We start from the raw sequence: 18060 nt of genomic DNA on the forward strand, positions 1-18060 counted from the left end.
GTTAGACAATAGCAAAGATAATATAAAACTATATAGAGACTATGAGGTCTCCACCAAATGGCCCTAGTCCCCAGCCCTATTTTAGTCATCAGCATTACAGGCTATGCCATTCAGTACTTCACCTCCCCCAAAAACTTGCAGGAATAAGCCGTCTTTTATGCATAAGGGGGAGGGAGTAGACCATGTGACTAGGAGGCAGTGTAGTTTTGTTTTCAGAGAGGAAAGATGTATGCACAGTCTGCTCTCCAAAGTAAGGCCCAAAGAAGGGAGAGGCACTGCCCTGCCACTCGTGGTGATAGACTGGAGGGAAGAGGGATTTAGAGAGTGTGTTTTTTCTATTTTTGGAACTGAGAATTAGGATTTTTGCTGTTTTAACCTGCACCTTCTGGGAGGCTTTAACCCTCGCTCCAGAGGTACAGGAGGGAATCAGTAGACCCCTACGCCCTTATAAGAAGAGGTTGCAGAGACCTATGAACTATATCAAATATTTTTGCCAGATTGAATTTTCATCATTTGGGAAGGATGTATTTTTGCTGCCTCCTTCCTTACCCAGATCTGGGCTGGAATTGGCCCTTCTCTCAGGAGGGTCAGGGACCTATTATTTTGCAGAGGATTTGGAGAAGACCCCAATTGGAGTTTCTACCCCGGGGCATGGGATACAGGCAGGTAAAGATCGGGAGTGCCCTTCTGGAATCAGGGACTGTTAGGAAAAGGGGGCATTCGCTCTGATTAGGATATCCTGGCCACTTTGGGACAGATATTCATCCCAAACCGTGGATGGAGTACCAGTTCCAAGTTTCAGTATGAAGGGACACTTCCACAGAGGGATATATCAGTTTAACTTGTACTGTTCCAGAGACAAGGAATCTGGATGTATTTGGACATTTTATTTATTCACTTTATTGATTTTCCTACAATCATTATCAGTTATATTATTTTGTACATCCATCCAGTGAGTCCTGCCTGTTTTGTCCAGGTACCTGTCCTGAAGAGCAAGCGTAACACATACTCAGAAGGTTTCCAGTGCTTGGGCCCAGAAGGTTATCCTACCCCCCATAGAAAAGAATCCCCCCTCCCCCCCCCCCCCCGGGAATCAAAATAGGGAAAGGACTGAGGAGCTAGCCCATGTAAAGAAATTCTTTTATGGACCCTTAGGATATATGCCAACCATGGATAAAGGATTACAAATAAGTAGCCAATTTTCCAATAGCTGGATTATGTTATATTTCTTTTACTTTGTGTAGCTTAGTTTGTCTAGGAAGATTCAAACACCATCCAGAGTTACATACTTTTTTAAGTTTAATAGTTCAGTGATAAATAAATGTCTTGGTTTTTAGCTCTCCAATGAGGAAAACGTTTACCTTTATTTTTCTAAAACAATCAATATACTTTCCATACAGTTGGTGGTTCCTAAGGAGCATGATTTTGTTCAAAGGTACAAGTGGCAGCAAAAGGCATGGGCAGGGTAATTTTCAGTAGCTATTTGCCTGGGTACATTTGCTATCTGAAGCTTGCTCAGTCCTTACCTAGCTAACCCCTAGACTCATCAAAATGTATAAATTGGCTCCTGGTGAGAGAGAGAGAAAGAGAGACTGTTTATAAGGTTCCCATATAAGTCAACTATTTATATCACTATAGGAGGGTCATCTAGTAACTCAAGGTGAGCATTTGGTGGTGGTCTAGGGTTTTGGGACCTGTTTTACATACACAGGCAGACTTATGAAGAGCACAGTATACATCAGTGTAGATTTGCTGTGATTTGGAACTGAAAGATACACAAAGATGAGCTTTCTACACTGTACTCTCACTCTAGCTTGATAGTACCCAGGTAGAGAGTTCATCAAGCTAGGGCGAGAGTACATTGTAGAAATCTCATCTTCACTGATGTGTACTGTGCTGTTTGTAAGTCTGCCTGTGCATGTAAAACTGGCTACAAAACCCTTAGACCACCACCAAGATCTCACCTCGAGTTACTAGATGATCCTCCTATAGTGGTATAAATAGATGTCTAATGTGTGCCAGCCTAGAGGCTCTCTTTTTCTCTCTCCACTCTACTCCACTCTCCCCTGCCTGAAAAAGAATTTGCAAAAAATCCCATTTCAGCTATCACAGGTCTTAACGCTAGGAAAAAAGGTATACTTAAGGTATAGTTATTTCCAGCATTATTGCCCGCAATAAATGTTTGGTGGTGTTGGGGGAGCAAGGCTGATAAATGTTTGGTGGTGTCGGGGGAGCGAAGCTGATAAATGTTTGGTGGTATCGGGGGAGTCAGGCTGATAAATATTTGGTGGTTTCGAGGGAGCCAGGCTGGTAAATGTTTGGCGTGATATTGGGTGTGTGTGTGCTCATGGTTGGGGTGCAACCTATATTAAGTGGCGACTTATTTATTAACTTTACAAAATTTTTGCCATTTTTTCACTAATGCGAACTATACTCAGCAGTGACTTATAATGTGAAAAATACGGTAGGTAGGCCTGGGAGTAGGGAGGTGTTTAGGTCAGGGAGGACAAAAATTTGTATAGATTATATTTTCAAATCTCTGCACATTATTTTCTATGTGGTATGTATGAAATCTAATGTGGTAGATGTATCTGCACCAGTAAGCAAATACAGTTTGAATTGGTCATGGATGCTTAAGGTGTTACTGTCTAAGTTTTGCAGATTTATTATTGTGTAATGATATCATATAATTGGAAAATAGTTTCTCATAATATTAATGGTTTAAATCAATTGCAGGAAAAAGATGTTGCTTTATTTTAAAAAATGTCATTCAGATTTTATGATGTTGCAAGAAACTCACATTTCATTTAATAACTGAAGGTATAAGTAGGTTGGATACAGGAATGCAAATTTGCTTCATCATTATTAAATACAAGTAGAGTGTCAATTCTAATGTTTTAAAAATCACTTTTTTAAACCTGAGTATGCAGAGTTCTGATAGAAAAGGACTCTGGGTAAAAACTATGTTGGGAGAAACACATAGGGCCTTATTTTCTAAGGCTATTGCCTAGCGATAGCTAGCGAAGGTAGCGCACGCCTGCGCTACCTACATCGGGGCGGAGTCCTCCCCGGAAGAGGAGGAGTCGGGGCGTCACCGGGGCTGACTCTGCGACGACGGCACGGACAGCGAAAAGGTAAGGGCCTTTTCGCTGCCTATTTCGTGCCCAATAACTACACCTTCTATGGTGGAGTTATTGGGTGCGATGCCAGCAGCGATTGCACCGCGGAGGTGCGATCGCTGCCAGCTGGTGCAGGACCGCCCCTCATTACCGCATTTTCTAAAGTATCACAGGCCTGCGATACTTTAGAAAATGAAGCCCATAGTCCTGATCAATATTTATGCACCTATAACTGATTCTCCAGAATTTCTCCAGTATTTTACTATTCAGAGTAAAGTACAGGGGATGCTCCTATCATAGTGAAGGATGATTTTAATCAACCACTGGATATACTACTATATAGAAAATCTAATTGTAGGTTGACTAAAAGCTATTGGGCTATTAAGACAATGATTAAAAATAAAGGTGGGATGTGCTTACACATCCATGGAGATTGTTGAATCCAATGGGTAAAAATATACTTTATTCTCCTTTATATTCTATTTACATTCTATTTATATTCTAGGATGAATTATTTTTTGCTTTCTAATACCTTGATGTATTTTCTTTTGTGGGATCTGTGTCCCTGCACTGGGAGGAATTGAACAAGGCTAGTTCCCAATGGTGGTTTAATATGTGTTTATTAGAGGATAAGACATTTAGAGAATTAATGATTAAGGAACCTGAAGAATTTTTTCTTTTCAATGATCCATGTGATTTTCCTTTCACAGTAAAATGAGATACTTTTATAGAAAAATTCTCAGTTTTAGTGTGATAAAGAGATTAACATATGAAAAGACTATATAGTGTATCTGTAAACAAGTTATTGTTCATCTCTAAAAGTTAAAATACCAATATAACAAAATATTTAGTCAGGGGTCAGAAAAATCTTTAAACAGCAAGCCAGTTATTATACCAGTTATAACAAATAAACTCCCACAATATTTTAAAGATAAATGCAATAGGGAAAAAATACAAACTATTAAGTTTACAGATAACACAAGTCTTGTGCTGGAAGACCTCATCTTCAGCTAGTTCTGTCTTTCAAATTATATAATTCAGAAGTAGCAGTAAGGAACCATAATATTATTCAATTCTTAACAGCTATACAGTTTTTATTTATTTGGGCGTTTTAAATACCGTCATTCCAAATGAAATCACAGCGGTTTACAAAATCAGCATTGATATTCTGGGTCAACATTCATATTCTTTAGAAGAAAACAATAACCTAGAGGTACCCATTTGAGATAATGAAATTCTCATGGTAATATAGACATTACATGATTTAAAAAAAACAAAAAAATACTTGGCATTTATATAAAACAATACAATGAACCAAGATGAACCTGTTGGTATAAATAGATTGCCTTACCTTGTGACCTTTGGGTCTTCTAGCTTTGCCATGCCTTCTAGCTCTTGTCTTGCCTGGCCTTGTGGCCTTCGGGCCTTCTAGCTTTGCCTTTCCTGGCCTTGTGGCCTTTGGGCCTTCTAGCTTTGCCTTGACTTGCCTTGCTTTGTTGCATTTGGGCTATCTAGCTTTGCTTTGCCTTGCCTTGTGGTCTCCAGGCCTTCTAGCTTTTGCCTTGCCTTACCCTGTGGCTAGGGTTTCCAATTGGCTCCAGATTTTCAAGACAAGTTGATCCAATCCTGGTTTTATTCTACTGCGTGCAGGTACTTGCAGTCTTGCTTTTCTTAGTTAATGCAATAGGGAAATTAGAATAAGTCCCAACTGGATCAACCTGTCCTGAAAATCCAGAGCCAGTTGGCAACCCTACCTGTGGCCTTCAAGCCTTCTTTCCTTGCCTTGCATTGCATTGTGGCCTGATTGGCCTTGTTTGTTGATTGTCTGTTTCCAGTCCCACCTTGTCTTGTTCCAGCTCCTGCCCTGCCTTGCTCCAGCCCCTGCCTTGACCTGTTCTATCTCCTGTCCTGCCTTGCTTTGTTTTTACTGTGTCTCTCCATTTACAGCGCGTGCCTCCAGTTGCAGCTGTGCCTCTCGTTCCTACCATCTCCAGTGCCTGCCTTGTCTCTGACCCAGTTTGTCTCTAGCCCCAGCCTAAGTGCTACCAGCCACCAGTACCTGTGTGCTCAACCCAAGGGGGAGGTGGCTGTTCAGGCGGATGACTTTGCCTTGACCTGCCATGAAGTCCTATACTATCCCGTGGGAGAAATCCCCGTATCCAGCTGGTTCCCAAATTGTAAAAAGCTTTTACCAACTCTACTGGTGGAAATAGTTTTGCCTGAAGAGTAGCAAAGTTTAGCTTGAAAAATGGCATCTAATGAGTATTGTTTCAACTAGTGGATTATTTAGATGAAAATAGCCTCCTTGTAATGCCTTGTAAGTGGTCTTAGGCTTCAGGGGAGCTGGAGAACAGAAGTATCTGGACTCAAGCTTTTCCTTCACAGAAAAGTGTTTTATTTACAGGGCAGGAAATAAGACAAAAATAGTCAGCTTACCGCAGCAGTATAATTCAAAAGTTACAGCACTCACGGTTAGGACAGACTTGTAGCAGGAGCTGCCTTTTGGTTGTAAATTAAACATTTTATGAATGTTAATGTTTTGGAAGGATCTATGACCAACCACAAGGACTAGAATGTTATCGATGTATTACTCTTCTTGAGCTATTTCCTACTGTTGCTGTGGGAAGTGACTAATGAAGAAAGTCTTGATCTTCCTGGTTGGTAATATGCCTGTGCTAGAGGTCGTTAACTGTATATCAACATGGAATCAGGGTACTGTAAACTTGCTAAGAGCATTATAAAGGCAAAATTGTGGATTCCAAGTGACCCATTTTTTGCCCATTTAAATTCTCTAAGTGTTTGCAGTTCCATTGGTATTCAGTTGTGTGTTCCTTTGAGCAAGGATAGAGAGGTAATAGTTAATAAACTAAACTCTTGTTTGACAACAGCTTTTCAGTGGGAGGAAAGCTAATAATCTTTAAATCCTCTGAAGTCAGAGATGCTTTGGGTGAGCAAACCTTCCCTATCATTCTGTTTTACTTCCATTTTATTAAAAGGTTCTAAATTGATTGCATATGTTTTTATTGGAATATTAGTATTGGTGGATTATCAATTTAAAATGACAGAGTAAATGTGTATGGTCACTAGATCCTTTCCATATAATCTCCATATAGCTAAGCAATTGCACCCTCTAATATCAAAGCATATTCTGATTACTATGGTTCAGGCATTGATACTGTCTAGACTTGACTATTGTCATAGCATTTATTTGGGGATACCCAAATGTTTACTTCATGATCTTCAGGTTATTCAAAATAATGCAGCAAAACTATTAAAATGACTTTGGCAAGCGGAATCATGCAATCTTGCTTCTTGCTAATCTTCATTGCCTACTTCTTTTCATATCCAGTTTAAAGTATCTGTGCTGGTGCTTAGAGCTCTTCATAGTCTGGCTCTGATGGAGTTCATACGACCCTTTGTTCTAAGTATTTTAGGTCCACTAATGAAGTTCATTTGATATTACCATCCTTAAAAGAAATTAGGTTTTTTTGCTTTTTCCTATATGGGCCCAGATGTTTGGCATATTAAAAAAAAGTCTCCAAAAGAGTCTCCAGGTATAGTAACTATTGAAAAGAGCAAGACAAACAATAAAGGAAATGGTACCTCTCTATTATTACATAAACGCTCAGAAGAAGCACCTAATTCATACCACACACTATAGCATTTTGACAAACAACTTCAGGAACACAGCATCAGACAAACGGTGCTCAAAATGTTAATAATCTGTCTCTTGCCACGCAATGAGCTGCAGGCAGTGTCAGATAAAACACCTTCTAAATCATTCGTTTGGTGATCCAGTGTAATGCTTCAAACTCCACCCTTAAGCAATACAAGTCTAATAAAAATGAAAATTTAGCTCTTTGTTTCTTTTCCAAATCACTGAAATCCAGATTATTAACCATTCAACACTGTGCACCATCATCAATGCGGTATTCAGCGTGTCAAACATCTGACCCAACTATAGGCCCATGTTTCGGCGAACAATTTGCCTGCCTCAGGGGTCACTTTATCTTCAAACTTTTTAATACCAGCATATTGGGGATCCTCTTCACTTAGAGGTGGGTCTGAAAAGGGCTACACTGAAATGCTATTAAGCTGTTTGGCTCTCCCTCTTCATGTGCCTGGATGTTTTTAATATGATGGATTTGTGACGTTTGATGCTTTGATGCCACTTAAGAAGCGCGATGTAAGCCATGTTGAGGTGCCGATATCAACAATAAATAATTGCTCTATTCGTCGTTTGGAGTAAGAATGACACTTTGATTTTGAGCCCCCCCCCCCCCCCCCCCCCGCAAAGCAGGAAGTAGTATCTTCCATAATGCGGACCATGTCAGGACATTGTGAGCACATTTCAGTAACAAGAATTGCCACATCTGAAGGACATGGATATCATTTGATGTGCGCCCCTGATGCAGCCTCGGAACGAAACATAACGTTATGTCGGGTGCATTAGGAACAAGCACTGCTGTTGCTGCTGCTGCTGTCGCCAGCACTTCTGATAAATCAGGGAAGTTGCCTGTTTAATTCTAATTTTACTTTGCATTATAAAAATCTAAAAAAAGAATAGAATAGAGGGTCCACTCTTTTCACACAAATGATGGACCAATAATTAAATATGACTCGGGCATTTTGTGCCGGAAATTAATCTGCACGTATGGGTGTTATGAAGGTCCTTTTTGCAGTTATCCCCTTAAAGTTTCTGTGTCTTTGCTACAACTCTTTAAAAATTGTGAACTGCAGGAAAATAAGTTTTGATTTGAATTGAATGCTCTTGTTGGTGACTGGGACAGTTTCTGTTGCATTCATATTTTGACTCTCTTTGTTGCTTTGTGAATTTACAAATGTAGGCACATAACTGTCTTTTAAAATAGCAACTTATGTGCATAAGTGTTAGACCCCACCTTGGAACTCCCCTCAACCACCCCTTTTTACACCCATATATAGGTGCATGAAAGTGAAATAGGCTCACAGACATGATAGCTATATTATCAATAGCATCGTATGAAGGTATACTTGATCTCACACAGATTTTCCTCATATAACAGGTTATATATTTACTAGGGATGTGAATCATTTTTCAACGATTAAAATTATCGTCCGATATTTTTAATATCGTCTTAAATCGTTATAGAACACAATACAATAGAAATTCTAACGATTTATCGTTAAAAATCATTAAATCGTGTTAGTGCGCACTAACAGAAAATGATACAAATTGACACTTTCCAGGTCAGTGAAGGTCAGTTAGGAATGAATATGTATTCCTATTGGCTGGCTGTGCTCTTATCTATTGATGTTACCAAGGTTCCCACTGAGGTAATGGTTGGGGGGATGTGAAATGGAAACAGTTGGAAGCTTGACAAAAAAAGTAATGTGATGATCATCACTCATGTGACTAGAACTTGTTTGTTTATTATTTTTGTTAGCAGGCACGTGAAATGCCTAGGTAGGCAGGCAGTGCACCACTCCAGCAGTCACATCATTGCTTCCTGTGCATTGCATTATGTGCACACATTGACTCCAGCTTGGGGACAAGGCAGGACTCCTTTACTGCACACATTGACTCCAGCTTGTGGAAAAGGCAGGTCTCCTTTACTGCACACATTGACTCCAGCTTGGGGAAAAGGCAGGTCTCCTTTACAGCACATTGACTCCAGCTTGGGGAAAAGACAGGTCTCCTTTACTGCACACATTATTTCCAGCTTGGGGATAAGGCAGGTCTCCTTTCCTGCACACATTGACTCCAGCTTGTGGACAAGGCAGATCTCCTTTACTGCACACATTGATTCCAGCTTGGGGATAAGGCAGGTCTCCTTTCCTGTACACATTGACTCCAGCTTGTGGACAAGGCAGATCTCCTTTACTGCACACATTGATTCCAGCTTGGGGATAAGGCAGGTCTCCTTTACAGCACACTGACTCCAGCTTGGGGACAAGGCAGGTCTCCTTTCCTGCACACATTGACTCCAGCTTGGGGAAAAGGCAGGTCTCCTTTACAGCACATTGACTCCAGCTTGGGGAAAAGGCAGGTCTCCTTTACTGCACACATTGATTCCAGCTTGGGGATAAGGCAGGTCTCCTTTCCTGCACACATTGACTCCAGCTTGTGGACAAGGCAGATCTCCTTTACTGCACACACTGACTCCAGCTGGGGAAAAGGCAGGTCTCCTTTCCTGCACACATTGACTCCAGCTTGTGGAAAAGGCAGGTCTCCTTTACTGCACACACTGACTCCAGCTGGGGAAAAGGCAGGTCTCCTTTCCTGCACACATTGACTCCAGCTTGTGGAAAAGGCAGGTCTCCTTTACTGCACACATTGACTCCAGCTTGTGCCAGGGTTAGGGCACTGTGTGCAGGAAGATCACAACACCCCTGGTATCAGGGTTAGGGCACAAGTTCTAGTCACATTGACTGATCACATTACTTTTTTTGTCACGCTACCAACTGTTTCCATTTCCCATTCCCCATATACTGTCAGTGGGAACCTTGGTAACATGAATAAATAAGAGGGCAGCCAATAGGAATACATATTCATTCCTAAACTGACCTTAACTGACCTGAAAAGTGTCAAATTGTATCATTTTCTGTTAGTTTTTTCCGATTAGTGCGCACTAACTCCCGTTAGTGCGCACTAATCGGAATAAACGATTTTTAACGATTTTTTAACTAAAAAATCGTGCCAAAAACGATTTTCTTCTCCTGCCAGACGATTTCGATCGTTAAGACGATAGCGCACACGATTCACATCCCTAATATTTACCTTGAAAGTGAAATACGACTTTGATATTTATAAAATATAGAATACGCAAATAGATGCTATTTAACATACATAACCTTTTGAAAATTCACCCCTTAGGAATTGTTGACTCCTCACTTGCCAGACTCCTCCCCTCCCACAAGCTACAGCAGCTTCTAGAAACTGTGGTTTCGCACACTCAGTCAGTGCAATTTTATGGTTGAAAACCAGTGACATATGGTGAAAGTGCTAGGAAACAGTCAAGTTATGTGCTAGGAAACAGTCAAGTTATGTGTTTAAATAGTAGTCAGCTTGGTCAGCTATCCATATGGAAAATGCATTCAGAATAAAAGTTTAAAATTCACGCTCCTTTATGAATGTAGTATACGTGATCCAAAGCGAAAAATATGAAGGATGCTTCATCAGTGAACTAAGCCAAACTGAGAACAAAAATAAATCTTCCTGGACAAACAATAACACATTACAGAGAAGAACAGAATGACAGCTCAGTAGATAAATATTTCTCAGTGGAAGATCACTCCCTTAAGGACTTCATAGGGTATTTAACAGGAACTTGAGAAGTTCACAAGCGCACAAAACATTTGAAAGTAAGATGATCAAACACTTTGAAACATACTCAAAGGGACTTAATTAGGATATTGGCTCTTGCACCTGTTATCAGATGTAGGCCTCTGAACTGTAAAATCTTTCTGACCCTGCCTCCTCTGCCGGCTGCCCCCACCCAGATCTCTCTCTTTCCCTTCATTGAGCTGAAATGTCATCAGCTGGCGAGCTAAGACAGAGCCGACTCCTTGCTATTTAAACCCAGGGTAATTGTGTTATTAACTTATTAACCATGAAGGGAAGGTAATTCTCGAAATCTAGTTGCAGAAGGTGTTAAGGTATTGTCCTACAACTTGTTTGTTGACACATTTCCTAGTTGTTTAGAATGTTGGACCACAGTCCCTTTGCCTCTTCTATTTTATCTCTCTTTGGAAAGGTTACAGAACTCAGAATAACTAGCAGTATCACTGCCACATTTGATGCAATCACTTTTGCATCAACTGTTGCTTTGCTGTATAGATGTAAAAAGTGTTTTAAGCATCCTATTTCATGGAATTAGATAACTGGCAATATTAGTGTTTATTACCCTAGCATCAGACTTGCCAGTGGGAATTCAAAGAATGTAATTTAGCCTTTTGTTACTCTTTGCAAGTTACCAGGCCATTCTTTTAAATGACATTTACACTTCTCAGTGATGGAATTGTATTTTATAGATTCAGGGCAATGCTAGCCCATACCTTATGGCTAGTGCTCCCTCAGCTTTCCGTGCCCTCCACCCTTTTCTGTATGCTGCAGAAGCAGTCACTGCAGCAGCATGGGCCAGTGTCACTCTTATTACTTCACCTGTTTTATCGTTTGTGAAATTGAGCGTTTAGCCAGAATTGTCTGAGCTGCTGTTCCAGCAATCCCTTAACCATGAAGCTCCTCAAGCTTATTTCTCTCAAGTAATTTGATTCCCACGTGCTTCTAGAGATTGTATTTCTGGTGAAAGGTGAATAGGGAGGGGGACATAGGAATTCTCATGACTGACAAAATGCAGCTCTTAAATACTAGTATAACACTGTGTTAGAAATAGATCTGCATGGTTCAATATGTTTAGCATTGTGGACTATGATGGACAGTCCTTGGGGAGAAAGCTAGAACTGTGACACGTGTAACTGATCACCTATTTATACATGGTTCTGATTTATGCATATTAATGTTTCAGAGGCTGGTGTTCTTAGAATTGACAACATGGTCTTGTGATGTTCTGAAACATCAGAAAGGCAAATATGATTACTCTAATGACTAATGGAGTAAAAATCAAGTCCATTATTTTGATATGTATAGTTTCAAAGACTTTACAATCAGGCAAAGATATCTTAAAATATGGCATATTTTCTGTCTTATTTAACAATTTCAAAGTGAGGAGCATTTTCTTCTAATGGGAAGGACAATTTTCAGAACTTTTTTTTGCAAATAAACAGCAATTCACCCATGTAAAAATTGTTGCTATAAATTTCGTCTCCCCCTCCCCCCACACACACTGGGGCCGATGCAATAAAGTTGCGTAGAAAGCGGGCACTGAACAGTCTCTTAATGCGCCCCAGGCACCTCCAAGGGGGGCACCATGCAATATTTAAAAGAGAGTGTCGCGTTAGCAAGGAGGCGCTAGGGTCATGACCCTTGTGCATCCTTACTAACGTGATCCCAATTGGTTTTCATGACTGCCGTATGCCGTATCCTTACCAGCGGACAGCCACGGAAACCAATGCCGATAAACCTGGCGTCGGTTTTCGTGACCGACGTACGGCAGTAAGGGAAACCGACGCCGAGTTTATCAGTGTCAGTTTACCTTACTGGTGGACAGCCAGGAAAACCAACACCGATAAACCCGGCGTTGGTTTTCATTGCCATTCGCTGCTGAAAACCAACGCCGAGTTTATCAGCGTCGGTTTTTCTGGCTGTCCGCCAGTAAGGAAAACTGATGCCGATAAACTCGGCATTGGTTTTTAGCGGCGAACGGTAGTCATGAAAACCAACGCCGGGTTTATCGGAGTCTGTTTTCCTGGCTGTCCACCGGTAAGGTAAACTGACACCGATAAACTCGGCATCGGTTTTCGTGATGGGTCCCACTGTCAATTTTTTTTTAACTTTTATTTCTTTTATTTTTCATCTTTTTTGATGCGCACAGCTATTAACGCCTGCTCCTGGCAGGCGTTAATAGATGACAGTTAAATGTGCGTCCGAGACGCACATTTTTCTTTTGGCATCGGGAGTGAATGCCTAATAGCCTCATTCACATGCATTTGCATGTGATGATCGCTATTAGATTCACTCCGCAATGGACGTACATTGAATATGTTCTTAATCCCCTTATTGCATTAGGGGATTGATTAGCACCTATTCAACCCGCGTCTGACTGCAGGTTAACAGTGCGCTCGGCTCAGCGCATGGTATTTCATCGGCCCCACTGTGAGTTAGAGCTGTCAACAGCATGGGTACCTTTAACTGTGGCAAGAAATGGGTGGAATAACTGAACGGAAGAGGTAGAGAGACAATATATCTATCAAATAGCACTTCCGAAAGCCTTGATTTTTTAAATAATAAAGTAATGATCATTTAAAAGATGCAGTTAGTCTTGGATCTGTTCATTGGATCTGATATGGAATTCTTTGCTTCAGGCCATTCTTAAGTCATACTGCATGTCTAAACAAATGTGTAAACTTCGCTCAAAGAGATACCAATTACCTAAGTGCAGATTTTATATTGTGAAATGAGACTTAATGTTGAAATGTAATACAAATTTTGTTTAGCAAATTCATATTCCTAATTATGAAGTGCCATTAAAGGGATTTCCAAATGGTAAAATAATACTTTTATAACCTTACTGAACAGCCGAAAGCAACTAAATCAGAGTACTTTGTGATAATCGAATTTTATTTGGCACTTTTCACCAGAAAGATTATATATAGACATCTGTCATTTCCCCATTCATTGTGCCATATATTCTGCAGGAGATCTCAGAAAACCTTTTGTTTCTATCAGATTCATTGTAGTACTGAGCTGTACTATATATATATGGTACTGACACTTCCTACTTTCTCAGATTATGGGATAGCAGGCAGATTTTGCCAGTCAGTGCCAAAGCTGATGAGCATTCTCAGATTGTGGCAGATATTTGTGTCTTGATTCACCTGCATTTTAAAGGATCAGGATTTTATCTGGTTTTGCAGAGGTCAATAATAAAAACCATTTCTGTGGTAAAATGCAGCTTTACCCACAGAAATGGAATGTGTTTTGGCCACACTCTTTGCATGCAAAAGTATAATCATATGTCAAATAGCATGTGTACTTTGATAGGTGCTTCTGGGGCGAGATTAGGTTTGGGGAGGCAAATGAGCATTGTTTTTTGCCTAAAAACGCAGGTGCAAATTTATGTAGGTCCTTTTGAAGGAGCAATAAGGAAAGCAGAACTCTCATGTAGTTTGGCTTTGATTATTGCGGCAAACCCCGCAGGTAAAAACTACCTGCAAGGTTTGCCAGAATGCAAGACATTAGGTTATCTGTCTCAAAGGCTGATGTATTAGCCTGTGGTATTTTCTATGGGTTAGCTCCCATTTACATGCAATTTTGCTATGGATGCTAATGAGCATGAAGCTTATTAGCATTTGTAGAAAATTTGCCCAAGACCTTTTTCATGCACTGCCACAGCCAGGAATGTTGTGTGTTCCTGGCCATGCAATGCACAAACCTGTCCCGGGAAGCAGTGGTTCATATAAAGAGCCCTCATGGCTACAGGTACTAGAGATGTGAATCGTGTGATCGATCGTCTTAACGATCGATTTTGGCTGGGGGGAGGAGGGAATCTGACCGTCGTGTTTTTTTTTTTTTTTTAAATCGTTTAAATCATAAATCGGGGGAGGGCGGGAAAACCGGCACACTAAAACAACCCTAAAACCCACCCCGACCCTTTAAAATAAATCCCCCACCCTCCCGAACCCCCCCAAATGTTTTAAATTACCTGGGGTCCAGTGGGGGGGTCCCGGTGTGATCTTCCACTCTCGGGCCACGGCTGCGTTAATAGAAATGGCGCCGGCGCTACCTTTGCCCTGTCATATGACAGGGTAAAGGTAGCGCCGGCGCCATTTTGGTTCCTGTCCCCCGACGTCACGAACGCAGGAGATCGCTCCCGGACCCCCGCTGGACCCCCAGGGACTTTTGGCCAGCTTGGGGGGGCCTCCTGACCCCCACAAGACTTGCCAAAAGTCCAGCGGGGGTCCGGGAGCGACCTCCTGCACTTGTTGCCGTATTGCAAAATGGCGCCGGTCATACAGCCATACGGCCGGCCATACAGCCGGCGCCATTTTGCAATATGGCAATACGGCCATACGGCAGGCGCCATTTTGCAATACGGCAACGAGTGCAGGAGGTCGCTCCCGGACCCCCGCTGGACTTTTGGCAAGTCTTGTGGCGGTCAGGAGGCCCCCCCAAGCTGGCCAAAAGTCCCTTGGGGTCCAGCGGGGGTCCGGGAGCGATCTCCTGCGCTCGTGACGTCGGGGGACAGGAACCAAAATGGCGCCGGCGCTACCTTTGCCCTGTCATATGACAGGGCAAAGGTAGCACCGGCGCCATTTCTATTAACGCAGCCATGGCCCGAGAGTGGAAGATCACACCGGGACCCCCCCCACTGGACCCCAGGTAATTTAAAACATTTTGGGGGGGTTCGGGAAGGTGGGGGATTTATTTTAAAGGGTCGGGGTGGGTTTTAGGGTTGTTTTAGTGTGCCGGTTTTCCCGCCCTCCCCCTTCCCCTCCCCCCTCCCCGATTTACGATTTTTGACGATAAATCGGGGGAATTCCTATTGTATCGCGCCTCTAACGATTTTTTACGATTTAAAATATATCGGACGATATTTTAAATCGTCAAAAAACGATTCACATCCCTAACAGGTACCCCCACGCAAGTATATGCAAAATAATGTGGTGGTCTTAGTGACACCCCCACTCCTATCTTCTTGCATAACACGGGCCATAAATATACAATCTTAACCCGTTTTAGAAGCCCCACCCTCTGGCTTCCAAAAATCAAGCAACATATTTATTTCGGGTTGACCCACCACCACCCTGTGCTCTCAGTTGCTTACCTCAGTGAAGGAATGGTCTTTGGGGGACAGGAGTGATCCAGAGTCGCTCCTGCCCTGTTGCTACCACTTCCAGATTGCTTCCGACTGATCTCAGCAGCTCTTTAGCATATGAGTCCAGAAGCATAAGGCGAACGGAGCCAGCACGCAGACATTTTCATTTCTAAATGCCTGCATGTCATTTACAGCACAGACTTCACACCTGCTTTGAAGTCTTGAGTATAGATGTACCTGTCTTGCCAGCTGATCCAAATTTTCAAAAGTAAACTCCACAGTGAGTCATCTCATCAGCTCCCCAACCATGGCAAACATGAAGAAGCTGGCATGCTGTGATGACCTCCTCCCTCCTCCTCAAAGCCACTTTCAAGGACTTGCTGGCCTAATAACCCGCAGAGCAAAGTAACATAAGAGCACTTCCTGCACCATTTTTGAAGATGATGGGAATGGATCAGGAGGCAGGTTTGCTCTGTTCTGCCCTCATCACATTTTATCAACTTCTGAAATGGTAAGTGGAAGAAAAGTACCCTGGAGAGAGGTAGAAACTTACACCAGCAGGCCATTGTGGGTGACTCAAAGGGCTTGGCCAGTAGGAGAGAGGAAGGAAGGGGGGCTTTTAGGCCAGTAGGCTATTGAGTGTGACTCCTAAAAGGGAGTGGGGGAAGCATCAAGGCATGCCAGCCGCTTCATGTTTCACATCGGTCAGTTATAGGGATTTCATGGCAGCTAGATGTTTTACTTTTTGGTTTAACATCTACATTAGCACTGAGACCATGCTCTGGAGGGTAAATTTTAGCATGCCCTCATTAAAATATTTTACATAAAATATTAAGGAGGTAATATCCTAACTGCTCATCTTTCTGCAAAGCCAATTGCCTATGGATTTTATACCAACTTTCAAAGTGAAATTATGTGCCTACTTTCACTTTGAAAATTATCCTAGGAAAACTATCTGCACATAGTTGCATCTTATAATTTATATGGATAGTAGTTTTTCTGAGAAAAAATATGTGCATACTTTTCAAAATTCAATCCCAATCCCAATTCCTCTTCTCTCTGGAGGTACAGTTACGCATGTATTGGCAGTCTGCGTGTAAGCTTACCTGCACAAAGGGAGAGGAATTTAGAAAGAGCTCATTTCTGCAGGTAAGGCACTATTTTACCTGTGGAAATGGCTTTGAAAATTACCCTCTAAGTGGAGTTTTATCGTACACATTAAAATGTTATCAGGTCGCATGATAAAATCTTTTTTTAGCATGAATTTGATTGCATAGGCCAATTTATATGCTTTTATTATTTTTTTAGGTTTGAATATATTGTGCATTGTTTCAATAAATATCTTGAAGACTTGCTTGTTTACTTTTTTTTTTCTTTTTCTTTGATTAGGTTTTCCAAATGAGCCAGCTGCTGCCATAGCTCTTAGTATTGTCAAGGATTGGTTAAAGAAGAATCATGATGAGGTAGGAAAATAAAAGCTTGCTACCTGAATAGACTGTGAAACTTGATCAGAAAATGCAAACATGAATATAAATGGATGTTCAATGATATCAGTCTCTGTTTTAAAAGCTGTAGGTTAGATCAGTATCACTGCTGGAAGATGAAGTTAAACTCCATTGTACAAAAAAAATGACCCCATTTTAAAAATGTATTTATTTTATTTTGGAAATCAAATAGGTATTTTATCAAATCTATGTGCTAAGTGAAAATCTGATGCATTTCTATAAGCTTATTCTTTAAAGCTGAGGGCTAGTTTAATAATGAGGAAGAATATACAAAGACATAATTAATGAACTTTAATAGCAATGTGAACCAGAACATGTAAGTCTTATTGTATTTGTCTACAGATTAATGTTGAAATCTAAAATAACTTAGTTTTGGTAAATCTAACTCATGTTATCCAGCTAAATGTGAGTTTTGAATATCCCCTGGTCCTTATCTGGCTAAGATGTAGCTAAATAAGCGGCATTTTCAGAGTGTTCCGGGGTGGAGTTGAGTTAGACAAATAACTTATCTAGCTAACTCTGATATATAATACTTGGATCATGATACTCTCTACTCTGCTAACACAACCTGGGCCTGGCACTTTCTGTGTTTATACATTAGCAAATCTGGAAGTATAAACTACCAATGTTGTACTTCACAGCAGCGCTAGTAGTTTACACTTCCAGCATTGCTTACATAGCAACACTGAAAATGCTGGAATTGAGTTGTGTTAGCATTGTTCATGATCTGAGCTGAAGACTGGCATTTTTAAAGGCAATAAGAAGGTGGAAGAGTTAGGGATGGGCTTGGAGGATGGAGGCAAGATTATGTAGCACTGGAGAGTAGGGGCGATTGGCTCTGGATCACTTCTAATTTCCAATTCTTTTAGACAGGTTTTGGAGAGTGGGGATGCTCAACCTGGCAGGGCCTGTTGTCATAGTTGGGTAGGTGGGGGGCTGTCATTTGGGTCACTAGGCCCCCAAGGTCCTTTATATTTTTAAACAGCAATGCCACTTAACCAGCTGTATTCAAGGATAAAG

The 18060-nt window shown here is 41.4% G+C and overlaps 1 protein-coding gene across 4 annotated transcripts in view; it reads left to right on the forward strand.

The window, feature by feature from the left end:
• MACROD2 (mono-ADP ribosylhydrolase 2) overlaps positions 1–18060 on the forward strand; it is a 2649380-nt gene that overhangs the window by 1839261 nt on the left and 792059 nt on the right. For all 4 annotated transcript variants that reach the window (XM_029593573.1, XM_029593571.1, XM_029593572.1 and 1 more), the window contains exon 8: positions 16925–16998. In XM_029593573.1, coding sequence (XP_029449433.1) covers positions 16925–16998 — 74 coding nt within the window. The remainder of the gene's footprint in view (positions 1–16924; positions 16999–18060) is intronic.

The sequence above is a fragment of the Rhinatrema bivittatum genome, chromosome 3, assembly GCF_901001135.1.
Source record: "Rhinatrema bivittatum chromosome 3, aRhiBiv1.1, whole genome shotgun sequence".
NCBI classification, from domain to species: domain Eukaryota; kingdom Metazoa; phylum Chordata; class Amphibia; order Gymnophiona; family Rhinatrematidae; genus Rhinatrema; species Rhinatrema bivittatum.